This window comes from Trypanosoma melophagium (genome assembly GCF_022059095.1).
Source record: "Trypanosoma melophagium isolate St. Kilda chromosome Unknown ctg38segment1, whole genome shotgun sequence".
NCBI lineage: Eukaryota > Euglenozoa > Kinetoplastea > Trypanosomatida > Trypanosomatidae > Trypanosoma > Trypanosoma melophagium.
The window spans coordinates 125,401-146,957 of NW_027125176.1; the positions used below are offsets into that span (position 1 = coordinate 125,401).

At 39.7% G+C, this 21,557-nt stretch overlaps 1 protein-coding gene across 1 annotated transcript; it reads right to left on the bottom strand.

Annotated features, from left to right (window-relative positions):
• Window positions 1–1,035: 1,035 nt before the first annotated feature.
• Window positions 1,036–19,983, bottom strand: LSM04_002373 (uncharacterized protein; the record flags this gene model as incomplete). The annotated part of the gene is made up of 2 exons (XM_067338246.1): window positions 1,036–15,899; window positions 15,945–19,983. The coding sequence occupies 2 exons, from the start codon at window positions 19,981–19,983 to the stop codon at window positions 1,036–1,038; spliced, it is 18,903 nt and encodes a 6,300-aa protein (XP_067188183.1).
• Between the last annotated feature and the right edge of the window lie 1,574 nt (window positions 19,984–21,557).

Below are 21,557 nucleotides of genomic sequence, written 5' to 3' on the forward strand. Positions count from 1 at the left end.
ATATTCGCATCTGATCGACTTCCTTTTCATTTTTTATGGGTAGTACTCAGCTCATAGGCGTGAGTATGAATCTCTATAGTTACCCATATTTTCTTGGCAAAAAGAAATAGTGGAACTGTAATGAATCGTGAAAAAAAAAACGAACAATAACAAAAGGAAAAAAAATTGCAAATAACAAGGATTCGAAAAGACTCTCCGTCTTGGTGGTGTGTAGCCAAGAAAGGATGATCATTTCTATTTTGCCTATTCTTTTCTCTAATTCACACTTCGTCTTTCAGACTCTATGGATTGGTGCTGTTCTTTTCCTTTCTAGCTGTACTCTATTCATTCCCATTTGATGCACCCCAATAATAAGTACAAAAAAAAAAAATGAAACGTGTTCAAAGAAAAGGAAACAAAAACAAATGGAAATACATATTCATATAAATTTTCAGTGAAGGCTCAAGATTGATTGAGCAGGGGTTTATTTTTCAATTTCTTTTTCCCTTTTGTTTCTACGATGGGAAGTGATAAATAATTGGAAACGCAGCTATTCCATAAGGTATCACAATGAGAGAAAAAAATAACGAAGGCACAGTACACACAACCACACACACACAACATACAGACATATACGTGTGTGTAAGTACAAAATGTGAGATGGTTGTATTTCTTGAAAGAAAGAAAAACAGCAAACAAAAAAAAAATGAGGAAAGGAACACGCGCTTGTTCCTGAAAAAGTGAGACCCCACCCCACCTCCCCAGAAAAAATAAGCAAAATATAATAATTATTCAACAAAAGCAGAGCGGAATCTCAATGTAAAACCCAGTGAAAGTAATGTAGGCAGTAAAAACTGCAAGTAGAAATCATATAAATCACGTGAAGAGAAATAATAATAATAATAATAATAATAATAATAATAATAATAATAATAATAATATACATATGTATCAATATGGTGTTCCTCCCTTACAAATGTCCTAGTTACTCTTCTCTCCTCCCCTAACAACAGCAACAACAACAACAAAAAATAATCCACAGCAAATTCTGTCATCCTATCTCTTTTTCTTTCCTCCTCTTCTAATTGCGCTAGAAGATGAGGATGGTTTTGAACTCACCATCGGTCTTGATGTATGTCCCTTTACCACAAACGGCCCCACCCACGACGGCTGCTCCTCATTCTCTCCTTCCACCAAAGCCGACGGAGGCGGAGGCGTACCGGCGGTGAGGGGTGCGGTTGAGGCAAGCGAAGGGGGTTCCATGGCGCTAGAGGGGCGAATCATGAATGGATGTTGTAATAATTGTGGGTTTCTTTCCCCTTCCACACCTTCTTGCTGTGGGGCGGCTTCTTTGACCTTGTGGTGTAAATGTTGATAAGGTCCAGAGGGTGGAAGCGATGATTCCTTCTCCTTCTTATCTCTATTATTATTATTATTATTATTATTATTATTATTATTATTACTTCCCATATATGTAACCACATGAGCATTCTGTACATCATTCTGAACAGCACCAATCACTTCAGGAATATCATCTCTTGGCGGCACTGGTGGTGGTACAGGAGGAATGTATCGTGGTCCATCCTCTACTCCACTACTACTGCTAGGACCATCGATATCACTATTTAGATCCCTTTTGGTGCTTGTTTCACCTTGACTCCTATGTGAGGCTGTATTGTTTTGGGATATCTGCTTCTTTTCTCCATTTACATCGATATCAAGATCAGTACCATAATGGCTGCGGTCATGAATATTCATACGCACCCGACTCTTACTCCCTTTACTTGATGCTTCAACCGGTTGTAGTACTTGCTGTTGTACTTTGGGTTGTGGTTGTTTTACCTGTGGTGCTTCCGTGCGTCGAATAAAGCGATTATTTGCTGGTGGTCGCATATAAATTTCCTGCATCTGCGGCTGCATTGTCTTTGCACGACGACTGTAAACGCAGACACGCCAGAGTAACAAAATCAATAATACAAATAGTATAAAGAGGAGTATGACACTCACAATAAATAAAGCAACCCATCTATCTATACCTCCACTACTAAAAGGACTCTGGTTCATTATCTCATTACTGAGAAGTTGCCAACGGGTTAGTTGATCACTAGGGGCAAAACAGAAAAAGTACGGTTCATTAGGTGAGTCGAAATTTAACTCTACCCTATCAGATGCACCAGCAACAGGAGTAGCCACCGCTTCAACTGAAACACCAGAAGCACAATCTGTTGATGGACGTACACCATACCTATTTTGAGTACTTAACCCAGATCCAACTAACAAAAGTGTCACACGACCATTTCTTAGTGTTACTCCTTCTATTGAAGTAACATACACAAGTGTTCCCCCAGCAGAGGCAATAGGTTTATTAAGTGGTATATACTTTACACTCAAACCAAATACTTGATCGCTTGTTGCATGAAGGAGTCTTTTTTTACTATTGCCTCCTGAATTTATTATAGGAGGTGCAGCAGCAGAGAATGTGAGTGTAGTACCCCATGTATTATTGTTAATAGGTTGAGGACTACCTCCTCCTTCCATTATCACACTAAAGTCTTGCGGTAAACCATTTACAGGATGACCTTCAGCACCCAAAGATAATGTGCATATAAAAGGTTCAACAGGAACAAACCACAATGTAGACATTGTATTTACTGATCTACATAACATACTGGAACTAGATTCCTGTGGTTCATCTATTACTGTAAACATTGATGGACTTCCTTGCATTGCAACATTCACATTATTTGTTTCATCCGATGATACAGATCCTAGTACTGAAACTTGAAGAGGTTGTCCTTGTAAAGTCACATTAAATACATAATCACCATCTAAACCTTCTGGATAATCACCTATATTTATCTCTTTAGCAGATGCTTCATCATCATTTAAGAGACGAATAACATGTATATATTGAGGTGATGCAACAATATTCCATACCATACCATTAATTATACGTCTACCTTGTGCATGACAAATTAAGTGATCACTTACCCGTACCATAGATGGTGATGGAAGATCTAATGAAGTAGATTCACAAGAAAGTCTACTTTGAGGTCCTGGTTGAGATCCAATTCGAACAATAACGGGTGAATTTGCTACTGGCCAACTTTCCAAAGGTGGTGCCGGGGTTACTATAATAGAAGCGAACTGAATAGTTAATTGATCAAATGGAGGAAAAACAGTAAACAAATATTTCTTAAATCCACCACTATCAGTTCCAGGTACAACTGCTGTACTTGTTCCCGCATTCAGTTCAACATTATATGCTGTTGGTGCTAAAGGTGATTTTGTCTGAATAACACATGTTATACTCTCCGCCGTATTCACACTACCAGAATTAGGAAGTGGACGATTAATGATTCCAACAGGTTGACACGTTACAGCAGACAATTCCATTTCTCCAGCACTACCTTTAGTTACCGCAAAAGTAGGTGTTTGGGCTACTACTTCTACCCCTCCAAGTAAAGTAAAGTGTGCTTCCATTATATACTCTCCCACAGTGGATACAGTTATTGAAAGGAAGTAAAATACACTATAATCTTTCTGTGTATATATATTTCCACCCGAGAGAAGTTCATCTACAAAAGTTCCATCAGTCCTTTTCAATCGCATTACGACTGTGGCGAATTGATCCGAAGTGACTTTCCCTGCAACATCAATAAGAGAAACCACAGGTTGGGGTGAACATGTACTCAGTGCCACACAGGATGGTAAGGTACTAAATACAGCTCCAGTAACATTTCGCACCCCAACATTTACTTTATCTGGTAAACGAGTAGCCGTTAAGGCATCCGCTTCCTTGAAACAAATAACATACATTCCAACTCGTGTCGGTACAGTTGTATAGAGACTTACGGTACCTTCAGCATTAGTACTTGTCATTGCCGTAAATGATGCTGTTGTGCAAATATCATTATTACCTCCTTCAAGGTATACTAATGCTGCTAAATCAGTTATACGTAATCCACTACCTCGAAATTCTAATACAAGTGGTGTATTATTTAAGGCAACAGATACTACTCTAACACCTAACACTCTAGGGTTTACCTCAAATGAATCAGGAGTAATAAGAACCATAGGCCCTTGTGATGCTGCTGCTTGAAAACATAACACATACCTTCTTGTTAATTCAAATCGTATCACTCGTACCATAGAGTTGTGACCATAACCTTCTTTAGAATCCGCTGCTGGAACACGTGGTGTATAAGAATTATCGCTGCATATATCATTAGGAAGTTCTGTAGTACTAGGAACACCAACAGCTACAAGTTGATCATCTTGAGATAAACCACGACCTTGTAAAACAATAAGGGTACTCGTACCAACTGTTGGTGGTTCAGAAAAAGTAACTAAACTCACACTCGTTAAATAAACTTCTAATCCTGCATTTTCTATAGGAGGGAAAATAGTTGGCATTGTGGCAGTTTGAGTTTTATAACAGAGACCATATCTTCCTGTTATATTTAATCGAACATTCCACACATTATTCGGACTTGTTCCACGTTGAAGTAATATATTCCCATCTGTAGATAAAGGCTCCATACATGCCGAAGCTATATTACTCATAGTAGGATCTATAGCAGAAATAGGTGCTAACCAAAGAGTATCCTTTATATTTTCTGTATTACTACCAGATGGACGAGAAAGTGTTATTTCTGCAAGATCTGATGTATAAACGGTAGCAGGACTCATTGACCATCCAGAAGGATTTGGCGTAGATGCCATTATTTCTCCAACTATACGAGCACACTCTTGTGAGTTACTAGCGGCACAACGGCCTATTCTATGGGAATAACAAATATAAAATGTTCCTGACCCTTTAACAGCTGTTTTAACGATAAGATTAGAATTTTGCGTAGTCCTTATGATAAATGCCTCACTTGAAGGAGAAGGGGCTGTTTGACCTACACAACGATTTGGATCTGATAAAATTACAAGATAATCATTTTCAGTAGGAGTCACACTAAGAGTAAATTGAAATATCTCTAATGCTTTTACAGACAGTGGAGTTTTTAATGCTGGTGGAATTCCTTCTACTACTTGTACTGCATTCTCCTGTAACATGGTAATAGCATTCATCCCATAATAACATAAAGAAAGTGTTGTGCCATTTGATATTGAGGGAGATGCACGAAGAAGAGAGGAGTATCCATTTGTAATCGTAGCCACACCTTGTGGGAATTCTTCTCTTATAGCCTCAGGTGCTACATAGTATGGAAAATTATTACATCCTACCAAACTATAAAATACAAAAGCTCCATCAACGGATGGGGATGACGATTGAATAGTCCAAGTAATACTTTCACCATTCCAAATACTAGTTCCCTTGGATGATGTCGCTCCTGATGGATCCGCATCCTTCATCGTTATGGCTTGTCCAGGAAATATATGATATTGTCCACCATTTAATTTATAGCATAACCAGTGTGATCCCACCGCATTAGAAGAAGAGCGAATAACTTGTACAGCATTTGTACCATTCGCATTTAATGGAGAATAGTAGATAATATTTGCCGAAGATTCTACTGTTTGACACATTTCATCTGATTGCGCTTTTGTTGAGGGGATAAGTTTTACTTTATCAGTTTTACCTTCATTCTCTGCCACAAGTCCAAAACCATCAAATACTAAACTGATTAATTGATTTACACGTAATACAGATATAACAGGCCAAGTAGTATATTTTGACGGATTAGGAGCAATCAAAACTATAGGAAATCCCCAAACTATAGTATTATCCTTCCAATAACAAAGAGTATGATTACCACGTGTTCCTGAGGCAAGCTGAAAGGGTAAATTCAATGGTAAGAGATCTGTACGTGAAGGAGAAGTAATGATAACATCGGCATCATCGCCTGGTGCAAGACATGAGAGAATACCTGTATATAATGCGACACGATCATTTCCTGACATTCCAGATAACTCTTTTGTAGACGTAAAGTTTAGCGTGAAGAGTTCACCTTCTAGGGGAGTTTGAGGTACCATCTCAAGATTCGCAGGATCACGTTCGTAAATAGTGAGATCACCATATACCAGTGTCCACACCGTATCTTTTTCAAGTCGGTAACATACACTATATACTCCTGTAGTAGTAGTACTTATATTTAAAACAGTCTGTGTAGTTGTAGCATTTGTTACACCCCAACCATATGATGAACCTTGAATACTAGTTCCACTACCAGCCATATGAGACACCATTCCTGCTGGTGGGACTGAGGTATCACTACAGGAATTGGATTTCGCAATAATCTTTACCCTATCATTTGCTCCAAGTGAGGTACCTTTAAATTGAATATAATTAATCTGCGATATTCGGGCTAGAGTATTAAGTAGAGTAAATGCAGTAGGATTTGCAGGAAGGAGTGTGATAACACCCTTTGGTATTTCTCCCCATGATTCATCCGTTAAGTAATAACACACTCGAAGTTGAGACTCTCTAGAAGTAGCGGGACTTTGTGCAGGAATTATAATATTTTTTATTGTTGTAAGCTCCGTTGTACCACCAACAACTTGACCAGCATCTAAAGATAAACTCCAGCAAGAATTTAAATCCGTCTGAGCTGCAGCACGATCTGTACCGGGTGTTAACAGTGTTGAAGTTGGATCATCAGTATTACGTACAAATGAAAAATCAAGTAATTGTCCTCGACGTGGTGGGTTTGGGACAACACTCCAACTGATAGGATTATATTCTCCTACTAGGAATGGTAATTGAACATCCTCTACACTACAACCCATAGGTCTATAACAGGCTACATATGATCCTCCAGCGTTGGGATCAAATGAACCAATGGTTTGCGTACTATCACCATAAACACCATATGTATAAGGAGCACTAGCATAACATCGTCCATCACGGTATGAAAGTGAAGAAGAAAGAGCAATAGCAGTGGCAGCATCAAAATCACCATTATATACTGCCCCAGGTTCATAAGGAATCGGAGGAGTGGCTGCATATGGCAGTAATAATCCCTTTCGTTTATTACCATTTGCTATAAATCTCACCATTCCACGTTGTCCTGCGGTTACATGACCTAGTACTTGAAATTGTGCAGGAAGACGTGATTCAACAATAAACTGTGAAATAGACAATTGACTAGGGTCAAGAGGCACTGCAAATTGATTTCCAACAGCATCCTTATAACAAAGACGTAGTGAAACCGTTCCATCGCCAAGTAATGCATTAGGCATCGTAAAGGTAGTACCAATGGTATTAACAACTGTTCCTTCTACAGTTTGTTGGGCATCTCCAACGGTAATGGTATTGGAAACAGTCTCTGTATCATTAACGTAAATACACTGATCCGTTCCAGGAACAAAACGGAAATGATCTGAGCGAGTAAAGTGAACCCCATTACGGTGCGTTGTCACTGTGTTAAGTGTTTGACCAAGTCGCAAACAACCCGTTATACTTCCTGTAGGTGTAGCCGCTGAGAATGTTAATGATCTACACACTGGACTCCAGTTAGAGGTTGAACTATCTGCTCCACCAAGACGATAACAAACCTTATAATTCCCTGGTGATGGTGTAAAGGCAATAAGAGAAATATCCGTATCACTATTAATCTTTACACCAGAAACAAAAACAGCATCTGCGGCATTTATACATGGAGATGACTCTGGTACAACACTCACAGCATCATTAGCGCTACGTTCATTTGCAGTATCAACTGTTGCTATAATATGTGTTCGTAAATACTGCATGGCCCGCGGACTCTCATTATCCCCATTCTCAGGACTAGACACCGGTGATGTTGGAGAGCAACTTTCCACACTAGCGGAAAGAATATGAACAGGAGTTGCTATAGGGGCCCATGTTCCAGCAAAGAGTTTATAACAAATAAAAAAATTCCCCACTCCGTTAGTAGAATCAAAGGTGGTAAAAACATGAGATGATCGTGTTTCGTTGTCGGGATTTAATACAGGTGCAGGAATGGTTGAAAAGGAAGTGTCACCTAGAATAAAATAAGATAATACAGTCGATTTTGGTGTTGAACCAATAGTCGATTCAACACAATTATTTGGATCTTTAACAAAAGTAATACGATCACCTGATCCAACAACATCACCTTCTTCATTTGATTCATGTGTAAAGGTAAAGTTAATCGTTTGCATCGCACGTAAAAGATTTATATTTGTAGGAAATGTTTTTAGTGTCATGTAAGGCCGAAGCGTTAATAAATTATCAGAAGTTTTCGGGTTCATTGTACCTACTCGGGCGTAATTCGGTGACAAGGCTGGGGAAAGTGTACATACAAGAAGTTTTGCCGAACCTAAAAGGTAGTTATACTTAAATGTAAAACGATATAACGTTGCTGACACTTTAATAACAGTATCAGTTGTAAGTGGGAATGCTTCAGGACCATCACAAATCGTAAGAGTATTTTCATATTTAACAAATTTCACTTTGGTAACGGGATATTGTATCATGGCGGAGTCAAGGGTAAAATCTAATTGTATAGTTTGACCAACATATGTAGGATTTGGATTTGGTACAAAATAGCGTGGAGATGCATCAAGCGTTTCCACATAGCATTCCCCCGTTTGTGCATTCATTTGATCACACGTACACACCGGTCGTGCTATGCCATTATGTGTGTAACAAATAAGATACTGACGATCCACCATAGACACTGGCCACTCCACAGCATATTGCACTGTGGTATCAGTACTCGCAGTCATACGAGCACGACCAAGAGGAAAAGCCGGATCATAACCGGAACTACAATCGGAGATGGTTGTACCATAGAAAGAAACACGCCAACTATCATCAGTTACATCAACTCCACTGCGTTTTCGAAATGTAATAACGGTTTCTTGACCCACACGTATACTGTTTTCTACAACACATTGTATATCACCAGGTTGTATGAATAATGATGGCGCAATCAACGCCGCCGTAGCGTCTCTTAATCGATAGCAAAGATTAAATATACCCACAATATGAGAAAGAATCGATTGTGTACGCACTACTGTCGATGTAGAGCTGCCTACATCCATTTTAAAAACAATACACGCCGTACATGATTCAAAAGCCACTCCACAAGATTGTGTTGATGGTGCAGCCCACGCCACATCACTTGAAGCATCAAGATTACTTGAAGCGTCATTAAATAGTAATACAAATGGTTCTACAAAGGTAGGTTGTACGTCATCTAACACACTCCACATGCTTGGTGCCATTGCCTCTATAGAGAGAGTACCGGCCTTTATCGATCCTCCAGCAACACTCCATACTCCTTCTACGGCATTGTAATAACAAACTTTATAACTCCCTTTTGCATTAAAACTGCGGTATTCAAGAGGATCTGTACTTTCTCTAGGGATGGCAACAGATGTATTCGTCTTTGTATTTACCACTACAGAAATATCAGCTTCAAGTCCTGATACTGGTATAGATTCTTCACACGATGTTACTTCCCTCTTTATAGTCGTCACTCGCACCACATCATTTTCACTAGGTACTGTAACAAGTTGAAACGTTAACCGTACTTCTTGTCCTACACGTGGTGTTGTGGGAAATGAATGCATTAACGATGGATTCGGACCCAATACAATAACATCATCTACATTACCATCCATTGTTAGGGCAACATCTGACCATAACATATTTGTATCTTGCACACACACACGTGCAGAGCCAGCCACTTGCCAGAGTGGTACATCAAGTAGTTCTGAACTTATCACTTTAAGAAGTGGTTCTTGTACACTTCCATCAGTGAAGTTATGACACCACGACTGCGTATTAGTGTTTACAGCAGAGATAACAGCGGCGTTTGCAATTTTCACACCATCGTTTCCAGCGAGATTAATTTTTACATCCTGTCCAACACGTGCTACACCAATGGATGGGGTTAATGTTAATGCAGTTGGTTGTGGTGCCCCAACGGAAAGAGGTGAACCAACTTCTATCCATACATTTCCACGACGATAGCAAACATGTGCTGTAATATCTGCATTACTCACAAATTGTACCACAATTACTACAGAGCTGCCTATTGCGGCATTAGGCGTTGCACTAAGTTCACTAATACGACTTACAAAAGAGGCAGAAACAGGTGGCTGCGTTTCAGCACTGGCACATGCTACATCTGTAAAGACAACACTATCTGCTGTAGGATTAAGACCTGTACCTGTAAAAGTTATACTAATATACTGCCGTAGCTTAGGAGCTGTGGATTCAGGGACATTTGTCTCATAACCACTCGGATTTGGGGTTTCAAGGTTTAAAAACTCTGGAACCTCCGCAACTGTAGCCTCTTTTCGTATATAGCAAACCACTAGAGATGACTGTGAAAGTAATGGTGGTAGACTAAATGCATACGTCGGATAGGATGAAGCCATCGGTGTTAATACCATAGATGTTGAATCATCACAGGCGGCATTTGTGGTCAAAGTAGCACCAGCAAAGGCCACAATATAGGCGACATCACCTTCTTGTGCATTTGGGAAAGTCATTAAAATACCAAACATACCACTTGTTACGGCAGCTGGAACTGTAGTAAATTTAGGAGGATTCGCTGGTTCCATAGTATAATCACCTAGAGGGAAAGGTACAATAACATATTCTCTCTGTCCAGCTTCCCGGTAACATAGAGTATATTTTATAGGGAATGATGAGATATCTAATGCATCGGGGCCAAGGGAAGGTACATGACCAAGCCAATTACTTTGATTATTTGTAACGTTTTTAACATCAGATGGTGATGCAAGAATGCCTCTCATGTTCATAGTTTCTGTTTCCCAACATAGACGTGTTGCTTGCACAAGCATCGCTCTATCATTTACATTAGGAGCATTTGCATTTTCACCATTAATTGTAAATCCCCTTAGACTATATGTCAGTCGTTGTCCTTGTAGGGTTGGTGTAGGAGTCACAGTAAATGTATTGGGTGAGTTTTGTACTGGAGTAATTGAATTTGACCCAACTTTGGCAAAACCACTATCAAACACACGATAACAAACATCGTAGGAAACTCTCTCATTCATACCCACACGTAACATCATTACTTGTTCAGCTACAGATGCCGTTACAGTTGCTGTTCCATACGGTAAAGTTGCGACTTCTCCATCAAAACAACTACAACCAGTACACGTCACTATTGCCACATCTCCCTTTTGAGTTTTATAAGTTACCTCACTTACTGTAATCTCTGTAGCTCGTCCAATCATTGGTGTGTTACTTGTTGCAAAAGTATTAGGACCACCTGATTGAACTACTAGTGCTTTCGTCATCTGTACATAACCTACAGTCCCATGAACAAAGTAACAAACCGTATAAGTACGTGCTGTTATCGCATTCCCATTAAGCGGGAGATTAAAACTACTCTGTGTCCCATCATCTGCTGCCCCCACAGCTGTACCAGTTGAAGCTGCTAGTCCTTCATCACAATATACACCTTCATTCACAATAATAACACGATCGTTTGTTGAAAGATTAATACCAGTGAATGTAAGTAATGGCCGTGTTCCAACACGAGGTACAAAATTTGTATTGTAGTCTTTAGGATTACGAGTTCCTATAAAATATACTCCTAATCGTACCAGCAGACTACCACTACGACGATAACAAACCGCTAGTGTAACATCTGATACAAGAGCACTTGTGAAGGATAATTCTACAAGTGATGCATTCATGAACTTCTTTCTGTAGCTAGCAGCAGGCAACTGTGTTGGGGTGAGAGCTTCCTTACAACGTTCATCACACCGCTCTGAGACATCTACAATAAACACATCATCTTCTGCAGAGAGTCCAGTACCGTAAATAAACATATTAAAATTCGAAAGTTCTGGAGTAATAATTGCGGGTACAGTTACAATACTTGCTGGGTCTTGCGGTGAGACTGAGAGTGGTGACTCTGTTACAGCATGGGGAACTGTAGCTGCTTCAAGGCGGAAACACAACTTATAATTTCCTGTTAAATGTCCATTAGGGAGTGTAGATAACCACAAAGCCTTATTATTACCTTGCAATTGATCAAACACAGGTTGAATCACTCCTTTCGCCTTGGATGCACCTCTTGCATTACAATCCACATCCCCGGGTAATAAAAAGAATTCATCCTTATCTGAAAAGGTAAGTTTTGGGTAACTGGTAATACTAAATTCAAAGGTAAATACCACAGTCTGTAAGTAGGAAGGACTCACTAAACACGTCACCGCTGAGGTTGGAAGTTGAGGATAAATTGAAAAGGTCACTGGTTTTGCAGAGGCGTCTGTTACAATAGCATAGTTAGATCCACTCGTACTCTTTCGATAGCAAATATAATAATCACCCAGATAATCCTTCGTATTTCCAGTAAAAAAATCAAAAATAGTACTGGAAGCAGTACTTACAGTTGCATTAGGTTTTAACGTGAGTGATGCGAATGGTCCTGTTGGGTTATCACATGGAAGTTCTGTTATTTCTTGTGAAACAGGCACAATACGCACAGTATCTTCAAGACTGAGAGAATTACCAGCCGAACTATCAAACCGCAAAGATACACTACTTGCAATAAAACTGTAAATGGGTGAAAAACCACAAGGATCACAGGAGGCAACTTTTATAGTGGTACCATGCCGTATTTTTGGATCTGTCTCTATAGCACGTGTACCAAGGTACATTTGATATTCTCCTGGTTGTGATAATAGAACTGTAAATGAATTCACATTCGTATTCTTCAAGTAATACAGAGGTGTGACATATTGTACATTTAATGCACAACTCTTCTGTACTCCAAGGGCGAAACTTAAAAAGGTTACCACAGCATTCGCCTCACTGCTTGTAAATTTAAGGGTAAATGGTTCATATATCTGAGGTGTTGCTGGTGAAAGAGTGGGTCCAGTAAATGGACTCGCTAGGAAAACCACAGGTTCAAATATATAGGAAGATTTTAATGTCTGGAATGGAACTTCTGCCCATGCACCTTTAGCAAGTAAATAACAAAGAGTCAGAGTTACTTGTGCATTGACACATACCTGATATACAGCAGCTGTGTTATTGCTTGCAGTTGATACCCTCTCGAGTGCTCCAATATTTACACTATTCTGAGCTGCCGCAGTGCAGTCAAAACCAGCCTTTCCATTTCCACGATCTACGAGTTTAATCGCATCATCAGAACCAAGTAATGCACTAGTTGTACTATCTATTACCAGTAAACGATCAATCTCGGTTGCATAGGAAGGTGTTGGTTCTAGTAAATAGGCATTAGGATGTGGAGGACCAACATTAAAATCACGAAGATCAGGTACCCACATCCACGCATTTTGAAGCCGAGCACTTTGATAACAAAGAATAAATCGACCTGTTTTATTTACACGAGGTGCATATGATGCTTCTACAGTAGTAATGGCATTTACTACACTTCCTTTTCCCCCAGAAGTGGATTCCGCATTCGCATCTGCAGCATCTGCAGTACAGCTACTACTATAGCTTGTTGTTCCCGAAGACAGACTACTGACATCCACAATCTTAACATGATCAGCACCACTTAATAAGTTTCCCAGTATGCAAATATTAAGTTGCTGTCCCATATAAGCAGGAGAAGGTGTCACTGTATAGCGTTGTGCTCCAGTTAAACCAACTGAAAAGAGATAACCACCATTGATGTTAGGTACAGCAAAAAATAATTCCTGATCATACACCTTAAAACAGACAAAAAAGTAACCTTTTGTCATTATCTGTGGTTGAACATTGGCAACTGTAGTAGACTGTGCAGTAAAGGTAATAAATTCGGTAGTACCACCACCTGAAGGGATTTCACCATTTACACAATTTGGTGCTTTTTCTCCTGTTATCACATCATCTGCCACAAAGATTTGAGCCCTGTTATTATTTATTTCAGTGGTAGCAAAGATAGGATCCATCGCAGTAAATTTCATAGTGAAGGTTTCACCAGAGCTTATAATTTCCGGTGCACTATATGAAGTGGGTGATGGATTCCCTACGTTTAGCAATTCTGTTTGCACAGAGGCAGCACGTTGATTCGTTCCCTGAAGTTGCAGACACATCTGAAATTTTCCTGGAAATGGAAAAGGATATTTTGTCTCTTTGCTTGTTAATTTTACTTGAAGAGTTGTATTTAACAAAGTAACGCTAGTGGTGGGTGTTCCTGTCGCCACATCGTTTTCAGTTGGACGATAGCAATCATTTATAATACCAGTATCTGCAACATTTACGAAGAATAGCTGTGAAAAATCGCCATCACTGTATCCATTACTATATGTTGGATTTACCTTAATAGATGGAACCCAAGCCCGTGGTGTTGATGGAGTCGTACTATACGCTGAAATTGGAACACTTGTTACTGTAACAGTTGCAGGATTCCTTAAATCCCCAATCTCTTCATAGTTGTAAAATGCCTCAGTCTCTGTTCGTCCAGTACGTCGCATACAAACTGTAATATCCCCCGCTGTAGTACGCATTACAAGATGCAGATAAGGGACACGAATCCCTGATGGGGTTTTTTCATTCACATCCTTGTATTGAAAACTAGATGGAATAATCGCCACATCATTTGCCGTAAGGGGTTCTACACAGTTTCGCTTTTTTGTAAACATTACCGCATCTTTAGTTGAAGCATCACTATCAAAAGACAATACAGGATCTAATGAAACCTCCGTATCGAACATTAAATAAAACTGTTCCCCACTATAGACGCTAGGTGAAGTACTATTAAGTATAAAAATACCAACTGGTGACTGTAAAGTATATATTCTTAGAGTCGCTGGTTCTAAGACACGAACAGGAGCTCCATTAGAAGTAGAGGTATAACAAACAATGTAAGTTCCCTCAACTGTTGAAGCAGCAGGAATAGTCCAAACAGTATTAATACCAACACGTGCCATTGTTCCAGCTGTGATGGCCGGCTTCTGCGTACATGGTGCCTCAGTTTCAGTTCCTACAGCTACTAATGATACCTTATCGGTTTCTTGCAAGAAATCTGGTTTTGCATTATTTCCAGTAAATGTTATCTGTAATGTTCGTTTTTCTTGTGGTTGTATGGGCACCGCACTCCACTGGCGAGGAATTTGTTCTATAACCTCAAGATTCTTTTCTATAAGAGCGTCACGTGGTACAGTAGCAAAGGTTCCACCGTTTATTCTATAACACACGGTTAAATTAGTACCAACAAGATTTTCTGCTAATGAGATTCCCACGGCCTGTCCGATGGAATTGTTTTCTGCCACTGGTACAATTGGGTATTCCGCAATAACGGTAGTATTACGAGTACCGCAATCATACATAGTTCCATCAATAATTTGTATTGAGTCACTTACCGTCGCCACACTACCAGTCAAGTAAAAACGTAAAATAAATACTTGACTAGGAAAGGGTAAGGCAGGAGTCGCCGTGTAACTTACAGGGTTTGCTGTAGTAACAGTGAATTTTGCATTATTAGGACGAGCTGTAACACGAAAGAGTCCTACAGAAACTTGCATACATAGTGCATAGTTTCCTGCAGGAATATTCAAACGTCCAGCAAAGTATGTTGCCGATTGGGATATAAGGTTTAATCGTACACTAAACTCAGGGGGTTTACCAGTTTCTTCATAATACGGCATGTAATTACACTCTGTATCTTTATCAATAAGATTAGCAAGTTTGAGAGCTTGTGTTGCGAGAGAATTAAAAGACGCTCCAACGAATAATTCCTCATACTGGCTCATTTCATGCATTTCAGTGATATTATTAGGGTCATATAAATAATATAGTTCAGGAACAACAAAAGTGATGGGTCCATCACCTGCCTTCACATCTCCAATCTCCGTAGTGGACGAATCACGGGTGTAACACACCGCATAAGTTGATACTCCACCCATAGTAAAACGCACAACACCAATCCACTCTGTTTTAGCTTTATTTACAGTTGCTGTTCCTACTGGAGTAGTAACAACATCACCAACACAATTTTTCATTCGTACAGTTAATACATCAGCTTCATTTAGTCCACGACCTACAACCTTAACGCTGGAATACTTACCTACTGCGAGTGGGAAGGTATCAAATACTGCACTGGATGGATCGGATGGAAGTAAACGAACATCTGGTGGTGCTTGAATAGAAACAGGAGCCCATGTAGACCCTTTTCTCCTATAACAAAGTTGCATTGTACAGGATTCCCCAGGTTTATCACATAAATCGGGGTCTGAAAGAATACCTCCGCCAAAGCGTTTATCACGATTAGATACGACCCATGAAACGGTTGTTCCTGCCGTATCGACTTCAAGTTTATCAGGAAAGAAACTTGGTTCAAACCACTCTTGTAATGTATCATTACTCAGAAAATCTGGCGTTCGAATATCATGACAGGTATATCCAATTTTTGTAAGCATAAAGATTTCATCATTCATAGAAAGTCCAGTCCCTACCACTGTTAAAGTAACATCTGAATCTTGATTTGTGAAAATTTTCACAGATGAGGTAGTAAAGGAGGAGGGATTGGCAGTCGCTACAGTGAGTGTCCCTGGAACACGTCTACTATTTGCCATAGTGGCACCATAACAAACTGTAAAATCCCCTTCTGGTAAAAATTGATTGGGAAATTCTACACTCATCGTTGATGGACAATTATCACTGGTAAAGGTTTCTGGCACTTTCTCCCAACATGAGGCTCTCGCACCTGGCACCAATCGCATTTGTACACAACTTGAGCAAACCGCCTCCGAGCACTTCAATCCTACTGTGAGAAACTCACCAGCAGAGGGTGCTACTGGAATTGACGTAAATGAGAGAGGATCCGCTTCTCCCACCTTTAGTGGTGGGAAAGAGTACGCTGTTGAAGAGGGTAACTCCTGATATAATCCATTCAAACTATAACAGAGACGGTAATTACCTGCTACATTTACCACCATACGCTGTGTATAACTTCGAGTCGTAACAATTGGTGCAGCAATTTTTTCAGTTACCGGATTTGCATCATTACTATTACCACCATTCATCAATTGATAACATTCCTGTGTTGTGGGAATAAGTCGCATATCATTTGCAGTATTAAGTTCAAGACATCCTGCTTCCACACATTGCTGAACAGCTTTAAATGTGATAGGATTTCCAACCACAAAAGAATTATCCACGTTAGTTGCGGTATAATACGTTGGTTGAGACATGCCTACCTTCAAATTTCCCATGTATGTTACACTCCCTGAACCAGAAACAATATAACAAACCACATAAATAGCATTAAAACCATAATTATCAAATCCACGTGGATGCAACCATTGAACCTCTAATGGACTTGCACCAGTCTTTAGCGGGACGTCACTGTACTCCACACGTGCAGTATCTGGACATGTACTACCACAATAACATTTAGGATTGATTGTCTGGTCAAAGCGAAAAAAGTATAAACTATCCTTTGTTGCATCAAGTGATTCTGTATCAGATTTAAAATTCAGTGTAATAGGGAGACCCGCACGGAATCCACCGCTTGGTTCAGCAGATGTTGTCATTGTGGAAGGTAGACGGGCGGCGAAGGTCACAGAGCCGGTGTAGGTTACACGGCGAGAATTTCCCCAGATATAACAAAAGTGAACAGATGTTCCTGTTTCGATGGCGTAGGAACCACTATAAACAACTACGGCTGAAGTGGTCTCTGCATTTGGATTAAAACTCGATTGTAATGCTGTGGGGGTTACTGACGTTGCCGTTGGACACACATTCGCCGTTGTAGAGAGTAATACATTATCCCTGACAGCTAGTACCTGATCTGTTGCACTGTCAAGATTAGTACCACTAAAGGTAGTACTAAGAAAAGACTGCGCCACACGCCAAGTATTGGGCGAACGGGCCTTTAATGTTGGATTACTAGCTATTGTGGTAAAGACATACATCGTAGAGGGACTCCCACTTTTTCCAATTAAGACAGGAATATATGCCGTGCCACCATTCAAAGCACACAGAACATAAGTAGTAGGAGCCAATCCAGCAAGTATTTTGGCATTCTCTCTTGTTATGCTAGAGACAAAATCTTCTTTATTTTGTGCGAGTGCACATGCTGTGGTTTTGCTTCCATCCGCTCCACAAAAAGCCAAGACACAATTTTCTGTTCCACGTACCAATTTTAACGCTGATGCCATAGTTCGTGATGAAAGTGTAATCGTTACCGTTTCCTTAGCTCTAACATCAGAGAACGCTAATGTATAGCGGAGATTATATGCACTAACGTAGAGATTTTTTCCTGAACACTCTGGTGTGTCAGTTCCCATTGGCTGTGGACGTGCAATGGACCACATATTAGAATTTGCCACTTTATAACATGCCTTTAAGCACTGTGGTCCACTTCCAACCACATCATAGTTGTAGCTCGTACCAGCTTGTACTTGCACCCCATTTTCAATAAAAAAGGTTGAAATCTGAGGATCTACATTACAATCTCCATTCCTGTCAACAAACTTGATACTATCACTTAGCGATAATCCTTCTCCCAGGAAAAGTATTTTTCCTTGTTGACCTGTGTATAATGAATTTGGGGTTAATGTATAAACAGGATTTCGGTTTTGAAATACAATTGTGCCATTCACAAGCGCGTAGACTGCTCGATCTGCTTTACGATAACAAATCCCTAAGGTGAGTCCTTGATTAGATGGAGGGTCTACATTAACTACACATACAGGACTATCCCCTCCACTTAAAGCACATTGAAATGTTCCTGCACCGGATATTGTATCACAGTTCATGGCGCTTGTTAAGAAAGCCGCATCTTTTGTGGCATCCAATACTGAACCCACAAAGGCGATAGAAGTAGGTTGTCCAATGAAAGGTTTCTCAGGGGTTACGGTAAACCCTGTGGGTTGCAGAACATTTATAACAAAATCCTCCGCAGTTAAAGCAGGATTCTTGAGCACAGATGACCATAGTGGAGTAGAGGAACGAAGATAACATACACTTCCCCATTGGGGAGATGAGACCAATTCCATTGCTATGAATGAGACATTTACCGTGTTGTCATCCACTACTGTAACTGGACCAACCCTTAGATTACTAAATAATGAGAACGATCCTGATGTACACCGAGTACCTGCACGAACCACACGAATTAAATCTTGATTTGTCAGACCTGTTCCTGTTAAAATCATATATCCCTGTTCATGAGCCTGTGGTGCTGTTGGTGTTACTGTATAGACATTGGGATTAGCTTCATTGAACATTAATACATTCCCTGTAACAGGCGATGAGGATGTAATCACAACAGTATACGACATCTCAGTACTTGCCGTCCCACATCCCATAGAACTGGAATAACAGTATGGCACACACACCACATATCCATCTGTAGATGGTACATATGGCACATTAAAACTTCCCGTCACGTCTACCGTTCCAGTACCACGTAAATCCGTTAACATAATACGATTAATAGGCACAGATGCACACACTTCTGAGAGACTATCCGGTGCTGCACAGTCCACCAACGTACTTCCCGCACCCGTATTACATGGAATAAGAAAGGCCGATTGCCCTCCACCAAATCCTTGATTCACCGGCCGTCCTTCCAGTGCGGATTGCTGCAAAGTGAGATTGACAGGCCCTTGTCCACCCGCTACTTCTGCTGGTTCCATCCGCAGTGCACTATAAAGCGCAGGCCATACTAACAGTTTGCCATCTCCATTAGTCCCTGAACGGCGAACTGTAATTAATCCATTTACGGAAATATAACAAATCAGATACGATGATCCTACGTTAAAGAAACTACTTCGGGCTGTGATAGTCGCAAGTCCTGTATATCCATCCGTGCCAATAGATTTCACGGTGAAGTTATTTGCTGCCGAACCACTTTCTGATTCGGTACACTCCAAGTTAGGTCCTGTATCTATGATAAAGTAAAACGAATCTCCAACTCGAAGGAGTGGATCACCCACAAGTTGATTGCTTGTAAAGCGTAATCCTGCAGTTTGATAGAGTGAGAGCTGCAGAATATTTGTGGGAGTGAAGGTTACATCGGCCTCAGTCACATCACTGAGAACCACAACGAGCCATAATGCACACCATAGCAATGTGAATCTATTTTGGAGAAAACCCATCATTACACCCACTAATATATTTATTTATTTTTTCTCTCTTCACACACAGAGAGAGTAAGGGAGAGGGAGAGAGAGGCTTGTTGGTTTTTGCTTTACTCGCTTTTTTTTTCGTGTTATTCCTTGCGCCTTTCAGATAACAATAACAATAATAATAAAACAAATACACACGTAAACGTCTATGAATATACTAAAATAGAGCTAGATCCTTTTCTTTCTTCTTTCGATTGTGTTAGCTCTTTCTCCACGTCTATTTTTCTTGTTTTTTTTCCTTTTGCTTGCTATGTATTTATTTATCACGATCCTTTCTTTTCCTTTGTTCTGTATGATGTTAGTAATTTTTTCCCCCTACTACAGAACCAATTAATATTTCTATTCTTCTTGTTTTTCCTGCTGCTTCTGGTGTAGTCTGCAGCCGGTACAGAGAGATAAATCAATACAACAATAAGAAAAAACACACAGAATATGTATGTCTGTATATATATATATATGAGAAGAAAAATAAAAAGTGAAAGAGGAACAGAGGAGGAGAAGGACACGCCAGGCAGTCGCACTTCTGAACTCCTATTTTCCCTCTTCTCTTCTATGTTCCCTTCTGTTAAATAGAACCCCACACCTGGGCTTTTTCCTTCCCTGTTATAAATACAAAAAAAAGACAAACAAATAAATAAATAAAAAGACAATAAAGAAAAAGAAAAAGGTGTAAATATTACAGATATATATATATAGATATAAAGAGAGAGAACGGGTCCATATGAGATCGACAATGACCTCCCACTACAAATATATAGCGAAACGCAAAAAAAAGAAAAAAAAAAAAACAGAAACACACACACAAATATATATATATATATATATATATTGCGTCTGTATCGATGGATAAACCATCCGAGCATGGGATTACAAACAACCGCACATACACCGTATACACTATTCCTTTCAAAAAAGAATCAAAAACATTCAAACCATGAAAACACCAGCGTCTTAATTACTATCAATACTATTGCGGCTGCTGCTGCTACGCCGACTCGCTTTGGAAACAAAGACACACACACAGAAATTGAGAGAGATACAGATAGAGGGAGCGAAAAACGAAAAAAAAAGTTAAATAGAGGTGATAAGAAAACATAGATAATCTACCCTCCTCCAGAGGAAAAAAAAAGATTGGCCAAACGCATAAGAGCAAGGAATCAAAGGAATATGCAAGAAGAATTCAATTATAACCAATCAATCTCTTGGGGGGGAAAAAAAAGAAAAGAACAATATATATATAAACACACATACACGTATCTGATCGTTCGTACGTACAGCCACAAACACACAGACACACACCCCTTCTTCCAATCCCACCTCTTTTCTTTTTCCACCTCATATTTCTCTTCAGTATCACCTAAAAGTACGCAATTAACGCTGAGCAAAGTTCAAACAAAGTCTATCTGCAATAAAGATAACAACAACAAAAAAAAAACAAGTGATATTTCACACACATTGCATACACACATGTGCATTTGCTGTGCAGTAATACCGAATAAAAATGATCGGGTGAAAGAGGTATAAAAAACAAAAACCAAAAACAT